Source organism: Antechinus flavipes, chromosome 1 (assembly GCF_016432865.1).
Source record: "Antechinus flavipes isolate AdamAnt ecotype Samford, QLD, Australia chromosome 1, AdamAnt_v2, whole genome shotgun sequence".
NCBI classification, from domain to species: Eukaryota; Metazoa; Chordata; class Mammalia; order Dasyuromorphia; family Dasyuridae; genus Antechinus; species Antechinus flavipes.
The window spans coordinates 3,118,801-3,134,293 of record NC_067398.1 but is presented as its reverse complement, the minus strand read 5'-3'; the positions used below and the strand labels follow the sequence as shown (position 1 = coordinate 3,134,293).

The window sequence follows — 15,493 nt, the reverse complement described above, 5'->3', positions numbered from 1 at the left end:
CTCGTTCCCAACAGCTACAGGCGCACAACCGGGCCGCACAGACACAGGCTCGGGGGCAGCCCATTCCCGGGAAGCGGGTTTGAATAAGGAGGCCGGCATCCTCCACAAGGGACGCTTTGTCCCGGGACAGCCAGAGAGAAGGGGGCTTCCCCCGGCTGGGGGGAGATGGGGGGGCTTCCCCCTTCTGGGCAGACGAGCGGCTCTGGCAGCCCCTGTGGCTGCTGACCATGGGGGCCTGAGGGGGCTGCTCTCTGACCCCCTGGAGCACCCTCCTCGCTGATCCCCTGGAGGACCCTCCTCCCTGACCCCCTGGAGGACCCTCCTCCCTGACCCCCCGGAGGACCCTCCTCCCTGACCCCCTGGAAGACCCTCCTCCCTGACCCCCTGGAGGACCCTCCTCGCTGACCCCCTGGAGGACCCTCCTCGCTGACCCTCTGGAGGACCCTTCTCGCAGGTGGGAGAACTCCATGGGGGGAGGGGCTCCCCCTCACACAGCTGTGCCCTGTCCGATTAGCCCCTCACTCCCGAGGGGCCCGGGCAGCTCTGGCCTCCGCTTACCGCGCTGGCTCCGGTGGATCTGGCAGCTCGCCTGCATCCGGGCTGTTGGCGGGGGACACCGTGTCTGGCCCTTCCACTGCCTCTGCTGGGCCGCTCGTGCCCCCGGGCCGGGATCAGGCTGGAGCCCCGAGTCTGTCCTTGGGCGCCGAGCCCCAGGCCGGGGAGCACTGAATGAGGACCATTCCTAGGCTCAGCTCATGGAGCAGGGTCAAGGGGGGGGAAGGGGCGGGGGAGCACCGGAAAGAGCCAGCTCTCTCGTCCTCCCCACAAAAGCCTCCAGTCAGGATTCGGGCCTGGGAGCCCTGACCAGTGGAGGGCGTCCCCCCCCCCCCGACGAAGGGCATGGATTGGCACACTCAGCTGTGCCCTCCAGGCTGGCACCGAGCCAAAGCTCCTCTGCCCACGGCTTCCTCCTCCCCTGCCAAGGTACCCTCTGTGCCCCCCGATCTCGAGATCTGAGCTGCCGCCCGGGACCCCAAGCCTTGAGGCGGGCTCTGGGAGACTTGGCTCCTGACCCTGGGGTAGTCAGGCCTGGGGAGCCCCTGCTCTCACCCCCAGGCAGCCAGCCGGCACAGCCAGCGGCGGGTCCCAGGGCCTCCAACGGAAGCTGCTTCGGGCCGAGGCTCTGACCAGGGGGGCTGGGGAGCCTCGGGGGTGACCCAGGGCGAGCACGGGGTCCAAGAGGGACAGAGCACTAGGAAGGAAAGAAGGGGAGGAGGGAAGGAAGGAGAGAGAGGAGGGAGGGAATTAATACATAAATCAGACGCTGCCTCTGTATGCAACCTAACTTATTGGCTGCTTCCCAGTCTTGGGGCTCCCAGTTCAATGCTGTCTCTTTAAGACACCTGTGCCCCGCCCTGGGTCACACCTGCCCCCCCCCCCGCCCCGTCACAGCTGGCGGGCCGCCGCTCTCTGGGCCGGGGTTCCCTCTTTGCCCCCCACGGTCCCCTCGGGCAGCCCCGTCCCGGGCCCCGCCCGTAAGCCGAGCCCCCGTTCCCCCGCCCCGGCGGGCAGGGCCAGCCCGGGTGGGCGTTTCTCTCGGCCCCGCCCAGGCCCCGCCCCGCGCCCGGCAGGTGGCCCAGCTCAGTCTGCCCCGGCCACACCTGGGGGCGCCGCTCCCTGCCCCTCGGGGAGCATGAGCCGGGCCTTCCCCCGCGGGCCCCGGAGCCCGGCCCAGGAGCAGAGGCTGCAGCCGCCCCACGGCCTCCCCGGAGCAGGTACGGAGGGGCACGGGGGGCAGCGCGGAGGCCGTGGGGCTCCGCAGGGGCCCGGGAGAAGCCGCAGCCAGGAGCCCCGCCCTCCCCGCGCCCCGCCCCCGGCCAGATCCGGCTCTCATCCCCCGGGCGTGGGCGCTTCGTGCCGGTTTGTTCCCGGGAGCCCCAGGCCTGCCCGGCTGTCACATGGGCCGTCCCCGGAGCCCGTTGGGGAGACGCGAGGCCACGGCCGGCCCGGGCCCAGACGGGCACGGGGGGGGGGCGCTCGGGGTGGGCACGGGGGGCAGAGCCCCTGCTGGGGATGAAAAGCCGGCCCCGGGGCCCCGGCCCGGAAACCGCCTGGGACCTGAGGGGAGACGCTCCCCCAAGTGCCCGCAGTCTGCCGTGGGCAGGGGTGGCAGCTGCGGCACCGACGGGACTGGGGCACATGGGGGCGCTCGCCCGGGGGCTTCAGTCTGGGCCAGGGAAAGGCGGGGCCACCGCCGGAGGAAATGGGGACAGCAGGGCCCCAGCCCGGGGCCAGGGAGACCTCAGATCCAGCTGCGCGACTGGGCGCTTCACCCAGTCTGCCTCAGTTTCCCCATCTGTTCCCCCAAACAGGGTCTCAGTCAACCCGCCCGACATGACAACACAGAGGGTCTCACAGGACGTGGGGGCAGGAGGGGAGCCCCCAGAGCAGGAAGGAGGGCAGGTGCTGCCTGCCTCCTTGTCCCTGAGGGAGGGGCTAGGGAGGAGGGACAGTGGGGGAGGGGTAGGCAGACCCCACCCCCCAGCAGTCACTGCCCTAGAGCAGGCGTGAGGAGACAGGGCCCTGTGCTGGGGGGGCCGGGGTCTGGGGGCGTCAGAAAGGGAGGAGCCCTAGGGGAGAGGGAGGAGGAGCAGAGAGGGTGGCCCGGGGGAAGCTGGTCTCTAATGACTAGGGGAGGCCGTCGGCCCCTCGTCGGGGTTGGGCTAGAGCTGCCATGAGGGGGACGCGCTTGGTCTCAGCCCCTGGTGCCCCCTCCCCCCCCCCATATGAGGCAGCCGCTTGGGGGCAGCCCCTTTGCCCGCACCCCTTCTGTGGGCCCCACCAGCACCTGGTACCCAGTCGGGGGACGCGGCCATGGGAGAGGAGATGCTGGGGCTCTTGGGGGGGGGGGACTTGTCCCGCCCCCAGGAGGGGTCAGAAGGCCTCACTCAGAACCAGGAAGCTGAGGCCCAGACGCCCGTCGGAACCGAACTCGGGACATCTGCCGCTGGCTGTCCTCTCTGGGACATGGGGGGGGGGGCAGTCCCCCCGGGGACCCCCAGAGGCAGCCCTGGTGATGCGAGGGGGCCGAGCTGGGCTACGCTGGGCCCAGAGCACCCCCTATACCCCCCAGCTGAGGAACCAGGGAGGTGGGAGGGCCTGCCTCGGTCTCCCTTTGGGCTCCTGCCCAGGGACTTCGGGTGAGGGATCGAGCCTCGGTTCCTCCTGGGTGAACAAGGCGGCGGCTCCCAGGCCCTGAGGGGGCCCGCTCTAACCTCTAACCCCTCCCCAGGTGAGAGCCGGGCCGGTGGCGGACACAAGGAGGCCGGCCCGAGACCAGACGTGGCGGGCATCCAGGACCCGTGGCGCACCCACCTGGCGATCCACCGTCTGCGCCACTCCAGCGGCCGGCAGAGGCCGCCTCTCCCCAAGGCCGGGCCGCCTTCCTCGCAGCGGCCCGAGGAGGACCCGGGGCAGGAGCCCCAGGGAGAGGCTTCGGGGCCCCGGGCGGCGCCGGCCCCTGGGAGTGCTCCCCCAGCCCGGGCCAAGAGCCACTACCCTTTCCCAAAGAGAAAAGCGCCTCGGATCTCGGAGGCCGCCCGGAGACTGGGTCTCTACAGGCCCACCTGAAGCCCCCCACCCCCCGCGCTCTGCCCTCCAGGAGGCCGCAGGCCAAGGACAAGCTCTGAGGGGTCTCCAACAAACAAGGGCGTCCTGTTCGGGCACCAAGGCCGGCCCCGGGGACCTCGGCCAGGCCCAATAAAGTCCTCTACGAAGGAAGGCCTCTTGTTTCCCCGACTTCCGGGGACTCGCCCACTGCCAGGGCAGGGGGTCCGGGAAGGTCGGCACGGGACCAAGGCTCTTACTGAGGACGAGCCCGAGGGAGGCCGGAGGCCCAGCCCTGCCTCTCGGCCCGACGCCCCCTGCAGCGAGCTGGGCAGGCTCAGAGCTCGGGGCTCTGTGTCCCCTCTGCCCCCTCCCCTGCCCAGCCTGTTCCCTCGGGGGGGGGGGGGGGCGCCCTCCTGGGAAGAGAGGGATTCTGGGTTGAACCAAGTTGGGCCGGAGGCCCCGGGGCTCCCACAACCACCTGCCCTTTGTCCCTGCAGCACCCGGGGGTCACAGTGCAGAGTTCAAGTCCGGCCTCAGTTTCCGCATCTGTAAAATGCCCACCCGAGCCTCCTGGCCAGCTCCGTGCTCCCAGAGCTCAGCTGCACCCTATTGAGGGTTGCTCCCTGGTGGGGGTCCCCGTTCTGGCTCTGCTCTCCACTGCTGGCGGGGACCCCCATCTTCTGGGTCCCGAGCCTTTCAGATCGTGAGCTCCAAGGGCAGGTGAGGGCTCTTTGCTGGCCCTGGCACAGTGCCAGGCACCCAAGAAGCGGAGTCGTTATCGGAGCTGGAGGGCAAAGGGCACCCACCAAGGCTGGGGGGCCCAGCTGCCCCCCATTTCCATCTGCCCCTCGCCTCCGCCGGCTAAGGCCTGGGGGCACCCACACTTCCTGCCACCTGCCTCCCATCCAGGCTGCCCGTTTTGTGGAGGGGCGTCCCCACCCTTCCGGACCCCGACCCTCGAGCCCCAGCTGAGGTAAATCCTAAGGTCCGTGACCTCGGCTCCCATTACCCACGACCCCTCCCCACAATCTCTGAGCTTTGGGGAGCTTCCTTCAAACTATCTTCCCAAGGCCCAGGATCCTAAGTGCCTCGAGGGGCCTCCAACTCCAGCTACCATAAACTGCCCCCACCCTCCCCCCCAGGCAGTCAGCCAGAGGGCTTCCCCGGGGGCCAGCCGGCGCTCGGGACAGGGTGTGCGGCCCCTTCCTTCCCGGGGCGATGCCCCGCCTGCTCTGACTTGCGGAGGGCATCTCTCCCAAGGCCTCCCTCCCCCCACAGCTCCGCTTGGAGGCTCAGCCAGGGAAGGGGGGGGGGCCTGTCAGACCCGGCCGGGGCCCTGAAGGTGGCTGGTCGGGGGCCGGCCTTCTGACGGGCTCTTTCTAGGCCAGCCAGCAGCCTGGGAGGGGGGAGGGGGGAAGGGAGAGGTCTAGCCTGGTCTGCAGCCCCCGGGGCTCCCTCCCCCCACACCAGACACGAGGCTGACTTCTCTGGGGCTCACATTTATTGGCCAAACTGCCTCGGGGGGTGGGGGTGGGGGTCAGCACTCGGCCGTGGTGGGCAACACGTCCACGTACACCGTCCGCGTGTTCAGAGACTTCATAGAGACGTCCGCCGGGATTTCTGGAGGGGAGACAAGGGACCGTCAGCCCCCCACCTGCTGCCCTCCCTCTCACAAACAGCAGGGGCTTAATGGATGCTTAATGCAGGACCAGAGGAGGAAGGGCATGGCACGGCAGAGGGGGCACCGCATCCGGGGGCACGGCCCAGGTCCAAATGCCGAGTGGCTCCTCCCCGGCCAGACCCCGCCCACCTCTGCCATCCATCCCGCGCTGGGGCCTTAGTCCCCCTCCGGGTGCCTCCCTGAACCCGTCCCGTGAGGCTGGCACAAGCCTGGGTCACAGCCAGACTAAGTCTGAGCGCCCGGCTTGGGGAGGGGGCGACGCGCATCCGCTTCACAAGTGACCTCCGGGAAGGCATCCCATTTTACAGCTGGGGAAACTGAGGCAGAAGGGAGGGCCTTGCTCAGGAGAATACAGCGAGCAAGCATCTGAGACAGGATTTGAATTCAGGGCTTCCTGTGCCCACCCACAGAAAATGGCCTGGGAAGGCTGGATGGGGGAAGGGCAGCTCCAGCTGCCACTGGGGGACGCACATCCTAGTCCTGCCTCCCTGGAGGTCCAGGAGGCCGCTGTGGGCTCTGTGAGGCCTTCGCGCGGGCCACGGCCCAGCCTTTGGGCACAGAGCGGGCACAGAGCTGGCCCAGGGGGCGGACGGGTCCCTGTGGGCCGGTAGGGACGCCCCCTGCATCCGGGGAAGCCTGACCCAATTTCACTTTCCCGGGGGCCGAGCACTCGCCCCTCCCAGGACAGGGTTCGCGCCCCCTCGTGGGCGGTGATGGTGGGTGACGGAGCGCTGCCCCCCGCCCCCGCAGAGTGCTCACCCTGGGTCTGGGCCGCGTTCAGGAAGAGCCGGAGGCGGCGGCTGCGCAGGCCGAAGACTTTGGCGGCCTCGTGGAGCAGGCCCTGGTAGGTGAGCGGCCTCTGGCCCAGCGGGTTCTCCAGCAGCAGCGTCCCCACCTGCCCCGCCAGGCATTCTGGGGGACAATGGATGCCGTCAGCGGGCCCTTGGGGGGGGGGCAGCCTCTCCAGTCTCCGCCCCGGGGCTCCGCCAGCCCCGCCCAGTCCCCCAGGCCCCGCCCTCGCCCGTCAGGCGGCACCTTGTGGCTTGGCGTTCAGGAGCTGCAGATTGAGGAAGCCACAGAGAACGCTGGGGCTCGGGGCCGCCGCCGGAGGGGGGCCGGCCGTCACACACAGGGTCTTCCCGCTGAGGCTCAGCAAGTCGGTTTTGCTGACGACTTCTGGAAGGGGGCGGGAGCGGCGTGAGCTGGGCTGTTGGGCACGGGCTAGCCTCGGCTCCGGGCCAGCCTCGGCCCCCCTGGGTCTGCCCCAGCCCGGATTGTAAAGACAAGGGGGGGGGGGGCAGGAACCTGCTCTTCCAGTAGGAGCCGGGGCTCCCAGGGATTCCAAGCACCACAGGAGGGCGTCCCCGGCTCTGATGGGCACAGGGTGAGCTCGATGGGCGCCACAACCAGGGCACACCATGAAACCTCCCCATCGCCAGCCAGGGACGAAAGAGTCAGGGGGCCGCCAGGAGGCAAAGGCCGGGCTCCCTGAAGTGGGGGTGCCCTTCCTGAAGCCCCCCTCTCCCCATATGGAAGACTGAGGCCGACCCCCCAAATCCTCCTCATCTATGAAAGGGCAAGGTAGTGGGCAGAGCAGACACTGGCACAGCCAGAACTTGCACTAAGAGCTCACGCTTGCACACTCAGAGCTCACGCTCACACCCAGAGCTCACGCTCGCACACCCAGAGCTCACGCTCGCACACCCAGAGCTCACACGCTCACACCCAGAGCTCACGCTCGCACACCCAGAGCTCACACACAACCAGAGCTCACGCTCGCACCCAGAGCTCACGCTCGCACACCCAGAGCTCAGAGGGAGGGCCGTGTGACCCCTGACCCCTAAGAGAAGCCCTGTGGCCCCCGACCTGTCTTTTCGTGGAAGACGGACAGCTCGGGCGCGCGGAGGCCGAAGATGCTGCCGATGGCGCCCTTGAGCTGGGCGAGGTCCAGCCGGTGATCTCCTTTCGGGTTCTCGAGGAGCAGGACTCCGCCTACAAAACCGGAACCGCACGGTGCTGATCGGCGCCACAGCGGGAGCCACGACCCTTCCCCAGACGGCGGGGCTCTGGCCTGCGCGCGGTCAGTCGGGCCCAAGCACGTGGCCCAAGTGCAGGCCGAGCCAGGGAGCCCCCCCCCCCCCCCCCCGCAAGGGAACCCAAGGGAGTCTGAGAGAAGGGCGTGAATGAGGAGCTGAAGGAGGCTGGGCGATGGCCAGTTGCCCCTCCCACGGTCTTACCGCCTTGGGTGGGCACCCCTGGGGTGGGCACACTTGACAAGCCCCTCCCGGAGGCCCCAGGCTGCCACGAGGGAGCTGGCGGAGGGAAGGGGGGCCGGTGCTCAAGGGCCCCAAGCCAGAAGCCCCCAAGGGCCGCCCCCTCCCGCCAACACAGAGCCCCATCTCCGGGCGCACCCACACGGGGCAGGCCCGGCCCCTCTCCCTCACCTCGCTCTTTCCCGTTGACGCAGACGCTCAGATTGACGTAAGCGCAGGCTGGAGCAGGGGGGGACGCGCCTCGGGTGAGGGTGATTTCCAGGTCAGAGCCCTTTAACTGGACGTAGGAGTGAGGTCAGCATCTTACACCCTGACCTCACCCCCGGGGTGGGGGGGCCTCCTCGGGGACAGCTCCTGGGAGGCCCTGGTGGGCACCCCTCGGCCCTGCCTGCCCCCTCCCCCGCTGGCACGGCTCTCCAAGCTGCAATCACCATCCTCTCTGCCGCCCCCTGCCCCGGAGCCAAGCGACAGGGTCCAGAAGGCTGGGGACCCTCCACCTCCTCCATCCTCTTTCCCAGTGCGATGAACATAAGCCCCCTCCTCGTGTCCCAGGACCCTCGGCCTCATTTGAGGAGGCTGGGCCTCCCCGCGCTCCCGTCGGGGGACGGAGGCAGACAGGGCAGGTCTCGGCTGGGCTCCCCGTGGGGGGCCGAGGCGGGCTCCCAGGGACCTCCCCGAGCGAGACCCTCAGGACGCAGGCCCCCAGCCGGCCGCCCCGGAGCCGCGGGCGCTCACCTGCGTCACCTCCTGGATGAGCACTCTGTCCGACGGCGGCACCGGGTAGGGCTTGAGGGGCGCCTTGATGGTGGCCAGGATGAAGTCCGTGTGGCTCTGGATGACGGTGTCCAGGTAGTCCCCTTGCGAGGGCGACCTGTAGTACACGGCGACCTCATCCGTGGGGACCAGGTTGCACTGCGGGCGGGGGAAGGACCCGTGTCAGCTGGGGGAGCGCCCGCAGGCAGGTCTGGGGAGACGGAGGCCCAAGGGACACCTGGGACTGCCCTGCCCCCGTGACGCCCCTCCCCCCTCACCTTCTTCCGCAGCTTCTGAATGCGGTTAATGACCTCCCGGGCCATGCCTTCGTCCACCATGCTCTGATCGGGGGTGACGTCGAGGAGCACCAGCACCTGGGGGAGAGGAAGGGGGACCCTCACCCTAACTGCGCGCCCTCCGTCTGCTGGCCCCGGGCAGCGCCCCACCCACGGGCGGTACCTGAGCATCCGAGTGCGCTTCGTACTGAGAGGAGCTCCCTTGGGCCTGGTCAAAGGTGTACAGGAGCCGGACGTCCTCCCTGTGCAGCTCGTGGCCGGCCACGACGAGGGAACCTGTCGGAAGCAGACCCGGGGCTGGCGCACGGGGCTCCCCCGAATGGCATCGGGCCCCGAGACGCCCCCGCCGGGACACGGGGAGGGGGTGGGGCGAGGGGCTCCCGACAGGCCGACCCGGCCCTGACTCCCGGCGGCCCCTGGGGGACGCTCCTTGTCCCTATGGGTCGCCCCGCTGCCTCCGCCCGGGATCAGCCGTGAGCCCCCAAAGCTCCCCAGGCTTCTCTCGGGGAGACTCCTCCCAGCAGGGACCAGCAGAAGGGGCTGTGGGAACCGCCTCGGGCCGGGGACGCTCGGCGACCACATCCGGACGAAGGCACCGCCGCGCCCCGGCCCAGAGGTGGGGAGGTCGGTGGGGCCGTGGATGAGCCCAAGCCGCCGGCAGCAGGACCACCCCCCAGCCCGGCCCCGACGCCTTCTCTCGGGACCCCTCCCACAAGGCCCCGCGGCTGCCCCGGAGGAGGCCCCCGTACCCGTCTGCTGCAGGCGCTCCAGCTGCTCGTTGGTCAGCTCCTTGATGGAGGCCATCACGGCCTTGAAGGCCGCCTTCAGCCGTTTGCCCAGGACCATGTGGTCAGGCTCGGCCCTCAGCCGGATGCCGTACTTGTTCTTATCCGTAGACAAGGTCACCCGCCGGACGTTCAGCTCCTGAGACGAGAAGGTCAGAGGCCATGCCGCCACGAGGGGGTCTCAGGCAGAGGCACCGGGCAGCCCGGCTGGTTCCCGGCCCTCGGGGGGCTTCCCAAGGGGACCCAGGGCTGGGGGCGGGCCCGAAGCTGCCCAGAGACAAGCAGCTCTTCACCCCAGGGCGCGCTGAAGGTCAAGCTCCGGGAACTTGGAGAAGGAAGCGCGGGCCCTCGAGGCTTTCCCAGAGGGAGGCCCGTCCTCCAGCAGGAAACGGGTCCTGGCTTCCCTCCATTCTCCGGGAGACCCCAAAGCCACCCAAGCCACGGTCCCAGCAGAGCAGACTCCCCTGCGATGGGGGGTCCCGTGCCCGCCCCCGGCGGCCCCCACAGGTCTCACCTCGAGGATGTACTTCTCCAAAGACCTGATGTCGTTCAGGGCCTCGGGATCTTGATGGATGACCACGATCTCCTTCAGAGGGTACTGGGGGGAGAAGAAGGGTCACGGGACACTCTCCCCAGCTGCTCCCAGAGCCCAGGCCGCAGAGGGAGCCAGAAGGGGGGCTCCCCTGGGGGGGAGGGGGCATCCCCGGGGGCTCCGCCCGTCCCACCTTGATTGGAATGGTCTTCCGGTCCCTGATGACACGGCCCAGCTCGATGACAGACTGCATCCTGGAGACGGCGTTCTCCGTCTTCTTGTCGATCAGGTCCTCCCTGGGGGGGAGGGGAGCCCCTGAGTGGCCGGGAGCTTTGGGGAGCGTCTCACCCTGGGCCTCTGGGTGAGCCCCCAGGTGCCCCGGCCCGCTCCCCACCTCCTCGCTGACTGCTCCAGGTGCATCCCACCCTGAATCTTTCAGACGAGGGGCCGGCCTCCTCAGGGAAGGCCTTGAAACCAAACGGCTGATGGCCCCTGGGCCTGGACACGAGGACTCCCCCCCCCCCCCCCCCCCCCGGACACGAGGCGTCCCGTCCCCCAGCACCCCCATAATGAGAGCGAGAATGAGGACGCCCCAGCTGCACAGGGGAAGGGGGCAGGGCGGCGCTGGCCCCCCCAGTCTGGCCCACGGCCCATCCTTGTGCCACCCGGCCGGCGCCCGGAGGGAGGGAGCCCCCAGGCTGGCGCGGGCCGATGCCTACCGGACGCGAGGAAGCATGAGGTAGTGGATGCTCAGTGTGTCCTTCTCCCGCACCGAGGCCGGGTCAATGAGGGTCTTTAGGTTCTGGTAAATCAGCTCCGTGAGGAAGGGCGTGTAGGGGGCCTGTGTGAGGGGGAGAGCAGGGGGCCCGCCTGGTACAGCGGCTGATGGCCAGGCCCTGCCCAGTGACGGAGGAAGGCCACTAGCCAAAAGATGGCGGCCGCCCCGGGAATCCGAGTGAGAAGGGGCCGGACTGTGGTCCTGAGCAAGGGCTCAGGGGAGGTGGCGGGGGGTGACCGAGCTCACGGGGCGGCAGGGACAAAGTGCAGGGGCTCCCTGGGGGATACGAGGGAAGACCCAGGAGACGCAGCCAGGGAGAGGGAGGAGCGCCGACTGTCTGAAGGCCCCGAGCCTATCCTGGCACCAACCAAGGGATTAGGCCGAAGGACCCCCCGACAGGGACCCGCGAGGACCAGTGACCGGTCCACGAAGCCCCCGGGGCTGCCGCCAGGGCTGGGGGGGGGGGGGGGGGGAGCCCTCACCATGAGTTTGCAGAGGGAGAAAAGGATGCTGAACAAAGTCTCTAAGGCCATGACACAATCGTCCGTCCCGTTCTCACCCTAAAGGAAGAAAGGTCAAAAAAACCACCGGGCTTCTGGGTGACAAAGACAGGAAAGGCAAAGTCCTAGTGTCTGTCCTGTGAGACCTGGCTGGAGCCGCCCCCCGCCCCCCCAGGCCCTTCTGGCACCCCTCGGGGGCCCTCCCTGCTCTCTGGGGGGCTCAGACCTCCTCCCTATCTTCAAGGAGCAGCCCTTAGAGAAGGGCTCTGGGGAGGGGTCTCGGGCCCGGGGCCTGCTCGTGGTCTCCTCCACCCCCTGACCACACACTTCTTCGTTTATTTACTCTTTATTTGGGGCAGAGCAGTGGGGGAGAGTGACTTGCCCAGGGCCCCATGGCTGGGAGCGTCGAGGCCGGACCGGAGCTCAGGTTCCTGACTCCGGGATGGGGAAGGGGGCTGCTTCCAGCCACTGCACCATCCAGCTGCCCCCGACCTCCTGACTGGGAATCTCCTCTCCCAGACCCCGGGGCCCCCGATGGCCGTGGCCCTGCTGGGGGCTCCCCGCGAGCGGACGCTCACCTTGAGCCGCCGCCGGTTCATCCGGACGTACCAGTTGGTCAGCACGTCCACAAACTTGACCAGACGCGGCACCACGGTGTACAGCCGATAAGCTGAAGGGGCCCAAGGGGGAAGAATGGGTCAGCACCCCCGCCTTGTCCTGGGGGCAGGCCCTACCACTGCCCCGCCCCCCCCATGGCCTACTGAGGGGGCGGGCAGAGGCTCTGGGCGGGTGCTCGACCTCCTCGGCATGGAGGGGTGCCCCCCCCCCCCCGCTCCCTCACGTCTCCTGCGCTCACCCGCCATCTCGACCTCGAAGAAGCCGATGAGCGACTGCATGAAGGACAGGATCCAGCGGTCGGTGATGTTGCCGCTCTCCCTGACGGCGTTCTCGTTGTACAGGAACTCCACGCCCTCCTCCTGGCCGGGAAAAGGGGACTTTAGGCGCGGCTGCACCAGGGGCTCGGGGGGGGCCGAGAGGGCACAGCGGGCACAGGGCACCCACCTTACGAAGGCGGAGGATGTTCTGGATGAGGAAGCGGTAGGCGTTGTACCAGGGGAGGAGCACGTCTTTGAGCACATCTCGGACCCCCTCCTCTTTAAAGCGGAGGTTCTCTGCTCGGACCACAGGGGAGTTAATGAGGTACAGCCTGCAGCGAGCAAAGAAAGCCCTCGCTGCCGCCAGCCCGGCCGACCCTTCCCTTGGGGGCCCCGGGCAGCGGGACCACGTGCCCCCAGAAGGTCTCTAAGGGCCCCTTGGGCAGGTGCCTCCCAGCCCGGCTCCCGGAGCTCAGGAGGCCCGCACCTCTGGGCGGGCAGAGGGCGAGCGAGGGGTGGGGGCCGGCTTCAGGGGCCCCGAGGCGCGGGGAGGCTTCTCACCGCAGGGCGTCGGCTCCGTATTTGCTGATGATCGAGGTTGGGTCAGGGTAGTTCTTCTTCCGCTTGCTCATTTTCTGACCGTCGCTGAAATGACACGTGCCCGGCCCCTTAGGAAGGCCCCCGGGGGGTCGGAGCCGGCCTCAGCCCCTCTCCAGGAAGGACGCCCAGGACGGCCACTGGCCGCTCCTCCCAAAGCTCTCGCTCTGCCCTTCTGAGCCGCGCGTTCTCCCAGGCTTCAATGACGGAGACGCCCAGACCCACGAGCAAAAGGCCCCCCGGTGGCTGGGCAGGGGCCACGCCCACGACGCCACGAGGGAATTATGGGAGAAGGCGCCGAGGACGTTGGGGAGACTCCCACCCAGACCCCTCCCCGGCCATCGTGAGGACGCCAGGGCCGTGTCCCCAGCCAGGAGCGCGGGGTCGGGCCCCCCGCTGGTCAGAGCGCGGCCCTGGCTCCAAGGGGAAGGAGCCTGGGAGCTTGTGCAGGGAGGGCCCCGAAGGGGTCTCTGCGGATGACGTCCCACGGAGGGCGGAAGTACCTGGCCAGGATCAGCCCGTTCACAATCACGTTCTTGAAGGGGGGCTTCCCGAAGAGCGCGGTGGCCAGCACCAGCAGGGTGTAGAACCTGGAGGGGGTGCAAAGCGTCAGCAGGCCGGGAAGGGCCCACAGGCTGCCCCACGGCTGCCGCGCTCTCAGGCCCCGAGTGACCTCCTGCCCCCTGATCTCACCCAGCTCATCCCCCGCCGGGTGGCCGCGGCCCCTGCCCCCCCCCCCCCCCAAGCCCTCGGTAACCCAGCTCGCCTCCTCCAGCCAGAAGCCTCAGACGAGACGGGCAGAAAGGATGCGCTTTGGGCTGTGCTCTCAGCCACCTGCAGGGCGCCCGGCCCTGGTCACTGCCCCGGAGGGGCCTCCTCCCACTCGGGGGAGGCAGAAGGAGCCTCCAAGCGCCCCAAGGGCAAATCAGCAGCAGGCGGGGCCAGAAAGTGGGCGTGAGGCTCCTGGTGCTGTGACAAGCGCCCCCGGGCAGACCCCGACCGGCTGCAGAAATATGCCCCCTCCCTCCCCCCTGGCTTGGCTGAGGCTCGGCCCCCGCCCCTTCCCGGAGCCCCCGGCGGGTCTGGCCCGGGCTGGCAGCGCCCGTGGGCTTCCCGCCGGGCGCCGCGCTCACCATCCGCGGGTCTGGTCGATGCCCTCGGCGATGAAGTCGGCAGGGAAGGCTTCCTCAAACTCCCGCCGGCTCTCGAAGGGGTAGTGGACCTGGGCGTAGGGCATGCTCCCGCTCTCGAACCAGCAGTCGAAGACCTCGGCCACGCGGCGCAGGGGGCCTTTCCCCAGGCGGGAGGGGATGGTCAGGTGGTCGATGCTGCAGAAGGGGGCGAGCGCCGTGAGCGCGGGGCTCTGGGCCGAGACCCCGAGGGGAGCCCTCACGCCCGCCCGGCTCAGACTGACCTCTCCCTGTGCAGATCCGAAACCTTCGCCCCCGTCAGCTCCTCCAGCTCCGACACCGACCCGACGCACACCACCTGCCCGGGACCGCGGGCACCGGGTCAGACAGCCCAGGCAGGGCGCGGGCCACGGTTCTCACAAAGGAGGGGACCCTCCCACAAGTTCAGTCCCGCCCCACCCCCTGCGGGCAGGCAGCGCGCCCCAGCGGCGAGTCAGCCTCACAGCCAGAGCTGGGCCAGCAAGGGGACCTGGGGGGGGGGGGGGGCGGGCAGCCTCAGCCCGCCGGTCTCCCCGGACCCTCCCAAGGGCCTAGGGCTGGAGCCTGCACCTCTTCAAAGTCGTCGCTGACCCACAGGGGGATGGGGGTGCCCCAGTATCTGTTTCTGGAGATGGCCCAGTCACGAGCATCTTTGAGCCAGTTCCCAAAGCGCTTTTCTCTCACAAACTCGGGGACCCTGCGGGAGAAAGCCGCGCGTGAGGGCGAAGCCCGGAGTCTTCCAGGGCCCGAAGCCGCCTCTCTGAAGCCCCTGACCAGTGGCTGCCCCGCCCCTTCTGCAAGGCCCCCGGGTCTCTAAATGGGCCCCTGCCCCTTCTGTGCAAAGCAAGTGTGAGCAACATTTGGAGGAGAGAGGCAGAGACGCAGCAAGAAAGGAACAGGGAGGAGACAGAGCGGCCCACTGCCCGCGGTGCCCACTGCCTGCATCCCGGCGCCCACTGCCCGCGGTGCCCACTGCCCGCATCCCGGTGCCCACTGGCCATGGTGCCCACTGCCCGCATCCCAGCGCCCACTGCCCGCGGTGCCCACTGCCTGCATCCTGGCGCCCACTGCCCGCATCCCAGCGCCCACTGCCCGCGGCGCCCACTGCCCGCATCCCGGCGCCCACTGCCTGCATCCTGGTGCCCACTGGCCATGGCCTACTCTGTGGCCCACTGCCCGCGGTGCCCACTGCCTGCATCCCGGCGCCCACTGCCCACGGTGCCCACTGCCTGCATCCCGGTGCCCACTGGCCATGGCCTACTCTGTGGCCCACTGCCCGCATCCCAGTGCCCACTGGCCATGGTGCCCACTCTCTGTGGCCCGCTGCCCGCGGCCCGGCAGGCTCACCAGTAACACTGGTCGTTGTTCTCCAGAAGCCGGTCCACCATGTGCTCCACTCGGACAAACCAGCTCGGGACAGCTTTGTAGATCAGCGGCGTGTCGGACCTGAGGACGTGGACGGAGCCTCAGTCGTGGGCCTCTGCCCCCTCGCGCCGCCCAAAGGGGATGGCTCCAAGGGGGAGCAGTTGGCCTACAGTGCTCCCCACTCTGACCCCTCCTCCAGGACTTAGCGGCCCCCAAGTCAAGAGAGCAGCCAGTGCTTTGAGGCGTTGCCCGGCGCCAGGCGGGGGGGAGGTGGCTGAGG

At 69.4% G+C, this 15,493-nt stretch overlaps 2 protein-coding genes across 2 annotated transcripts in view; one reads left to right on the top strand and one right to left on the bottom strand.

Annotated features, from left to right (window-relative positions):
- The first annotated feature begins 1,615 nt into the window (after window positions 1-1,615).
- Window positions 1,616-3,776, top strand: LOC127549564 (translation initiation factor IF-2-like). The gene is made up of 2 exons (XM_051977732.1): window positions 1,616-1,775; window positions 3,293-3,776. Exons 1-2 carry the CDS (start codon window positions 1,694-1,696, stop codon window positions 3,628-3,630), a joined length of 420 nt encoding a protein of 139 aa, XP_051833692.1. The 5' UTR covers window positions 1,616-1,693; the 3' UTR covers window positions 3,631-3,776.
- A 1,316-nt stretch (window positions 3,777-5,092) lies between these two features.
- IARS1 (isoleucyl-tRNA synthetase 1) overlaps window positions 5,093-15,493 on the bottom strand; it is a 20,776-nt gene continuing 10,375 nt past the window's right edge. Inside the window, exons 13-34 of the mRNA XM_051977661.1 lie at window positions 15,196-15,294; window positions 14,419-14,545; window positions 14,094-14,167; window positions 13,813-14,007; window positions 13,183-13,269; window positions 12,644-12,727; window positions 12,270-12,414; window positions 12,064-12,184; window positions 11,786-11,877; window positions 11,190-11,267; window positions 10,649-10,770; window positions 10,123-10,225; window positions 9,912-9,995; window positions 9,362-9,536; window positions 8,776-8,888; window positions 8,595-8,690; window positions 8,299-8,475; window positions 7,735-7,840; window positions 7,157-7,282; window positions 6,326-6,466; window positions 6,050-6,202; window positions 5,093-5,229 (exon numbers count right to left, since the gene is read on the bottom strand). Coding sequence (XP_051833621.1) covers window positions 5,147-5,229; window positions 6,050-6,202; window positions 6,326-6,466; window positions 7,157-7,282; window positions 7,735-7,840; window positions 8,299-8,475; window positions 8,595-8,690; window positions 8,776-8,888; window positions 9,362-9,536; window positions 9,912-9,995; window positions 10,123-10,225; window positions 10,649-10,770; window positions 11,190-11,267; window positions 11,786-11,877; window positions 12,064-12,184; window positions 12,270-12,414; window positions 12,644-12,727; window positions 13,183-13,269; window positions 13,813-14,007; window positions 14,094-14,167; window positions 14,419-14,545; window positions 15,196-15,294 — 2,581 coding nt within the window. The 3' untranslated portion in view covers window positions 5,093-5,146. The remainder of the gene's footprint in view (window positions 5,230-6,049; window positions 6,203-6,325; window positions 6,467-7,156; window positions 7,283-7,734; window positions 7,841-8,298; window positions 8,476-8,594; window positions 8,691-8,775; window positions 8,889-9,361; window positions 9,537-9,911; window positions 9,996-10,122; window positions 10,226-10,648; window positions 10,771-11,189; window positions 11,268-11,785; window positions 11,878-12,063; window positions 12,185-12,269; window positions 12,415-12,643; window positions 12,728-13,182; window positions 13,270-13,812; window positions 14,008-14,093; window positions 14,168-14,418; window positions 14,546-15,195; window positions 15,295-15,493) is intronic.

Bases quoted from the DNA above. Each gene is read 5' to 3' on its own strand.
- LOC127549564 (XM_051977732.1), top strand. From the start codon at position 1,694: ATGAGCCGGGCCTTCCCCCGCGGGCCCCGGAGCCCGGCCCAGGAGCAG. The intron at 1,776-3,292 runs GTACGGAGGGGC...ACCCCTCCCCAG, and splicing joins CCACGGCCTCCCCGGAGCAG to GTGAGAGCCGGGCCGGTGGC.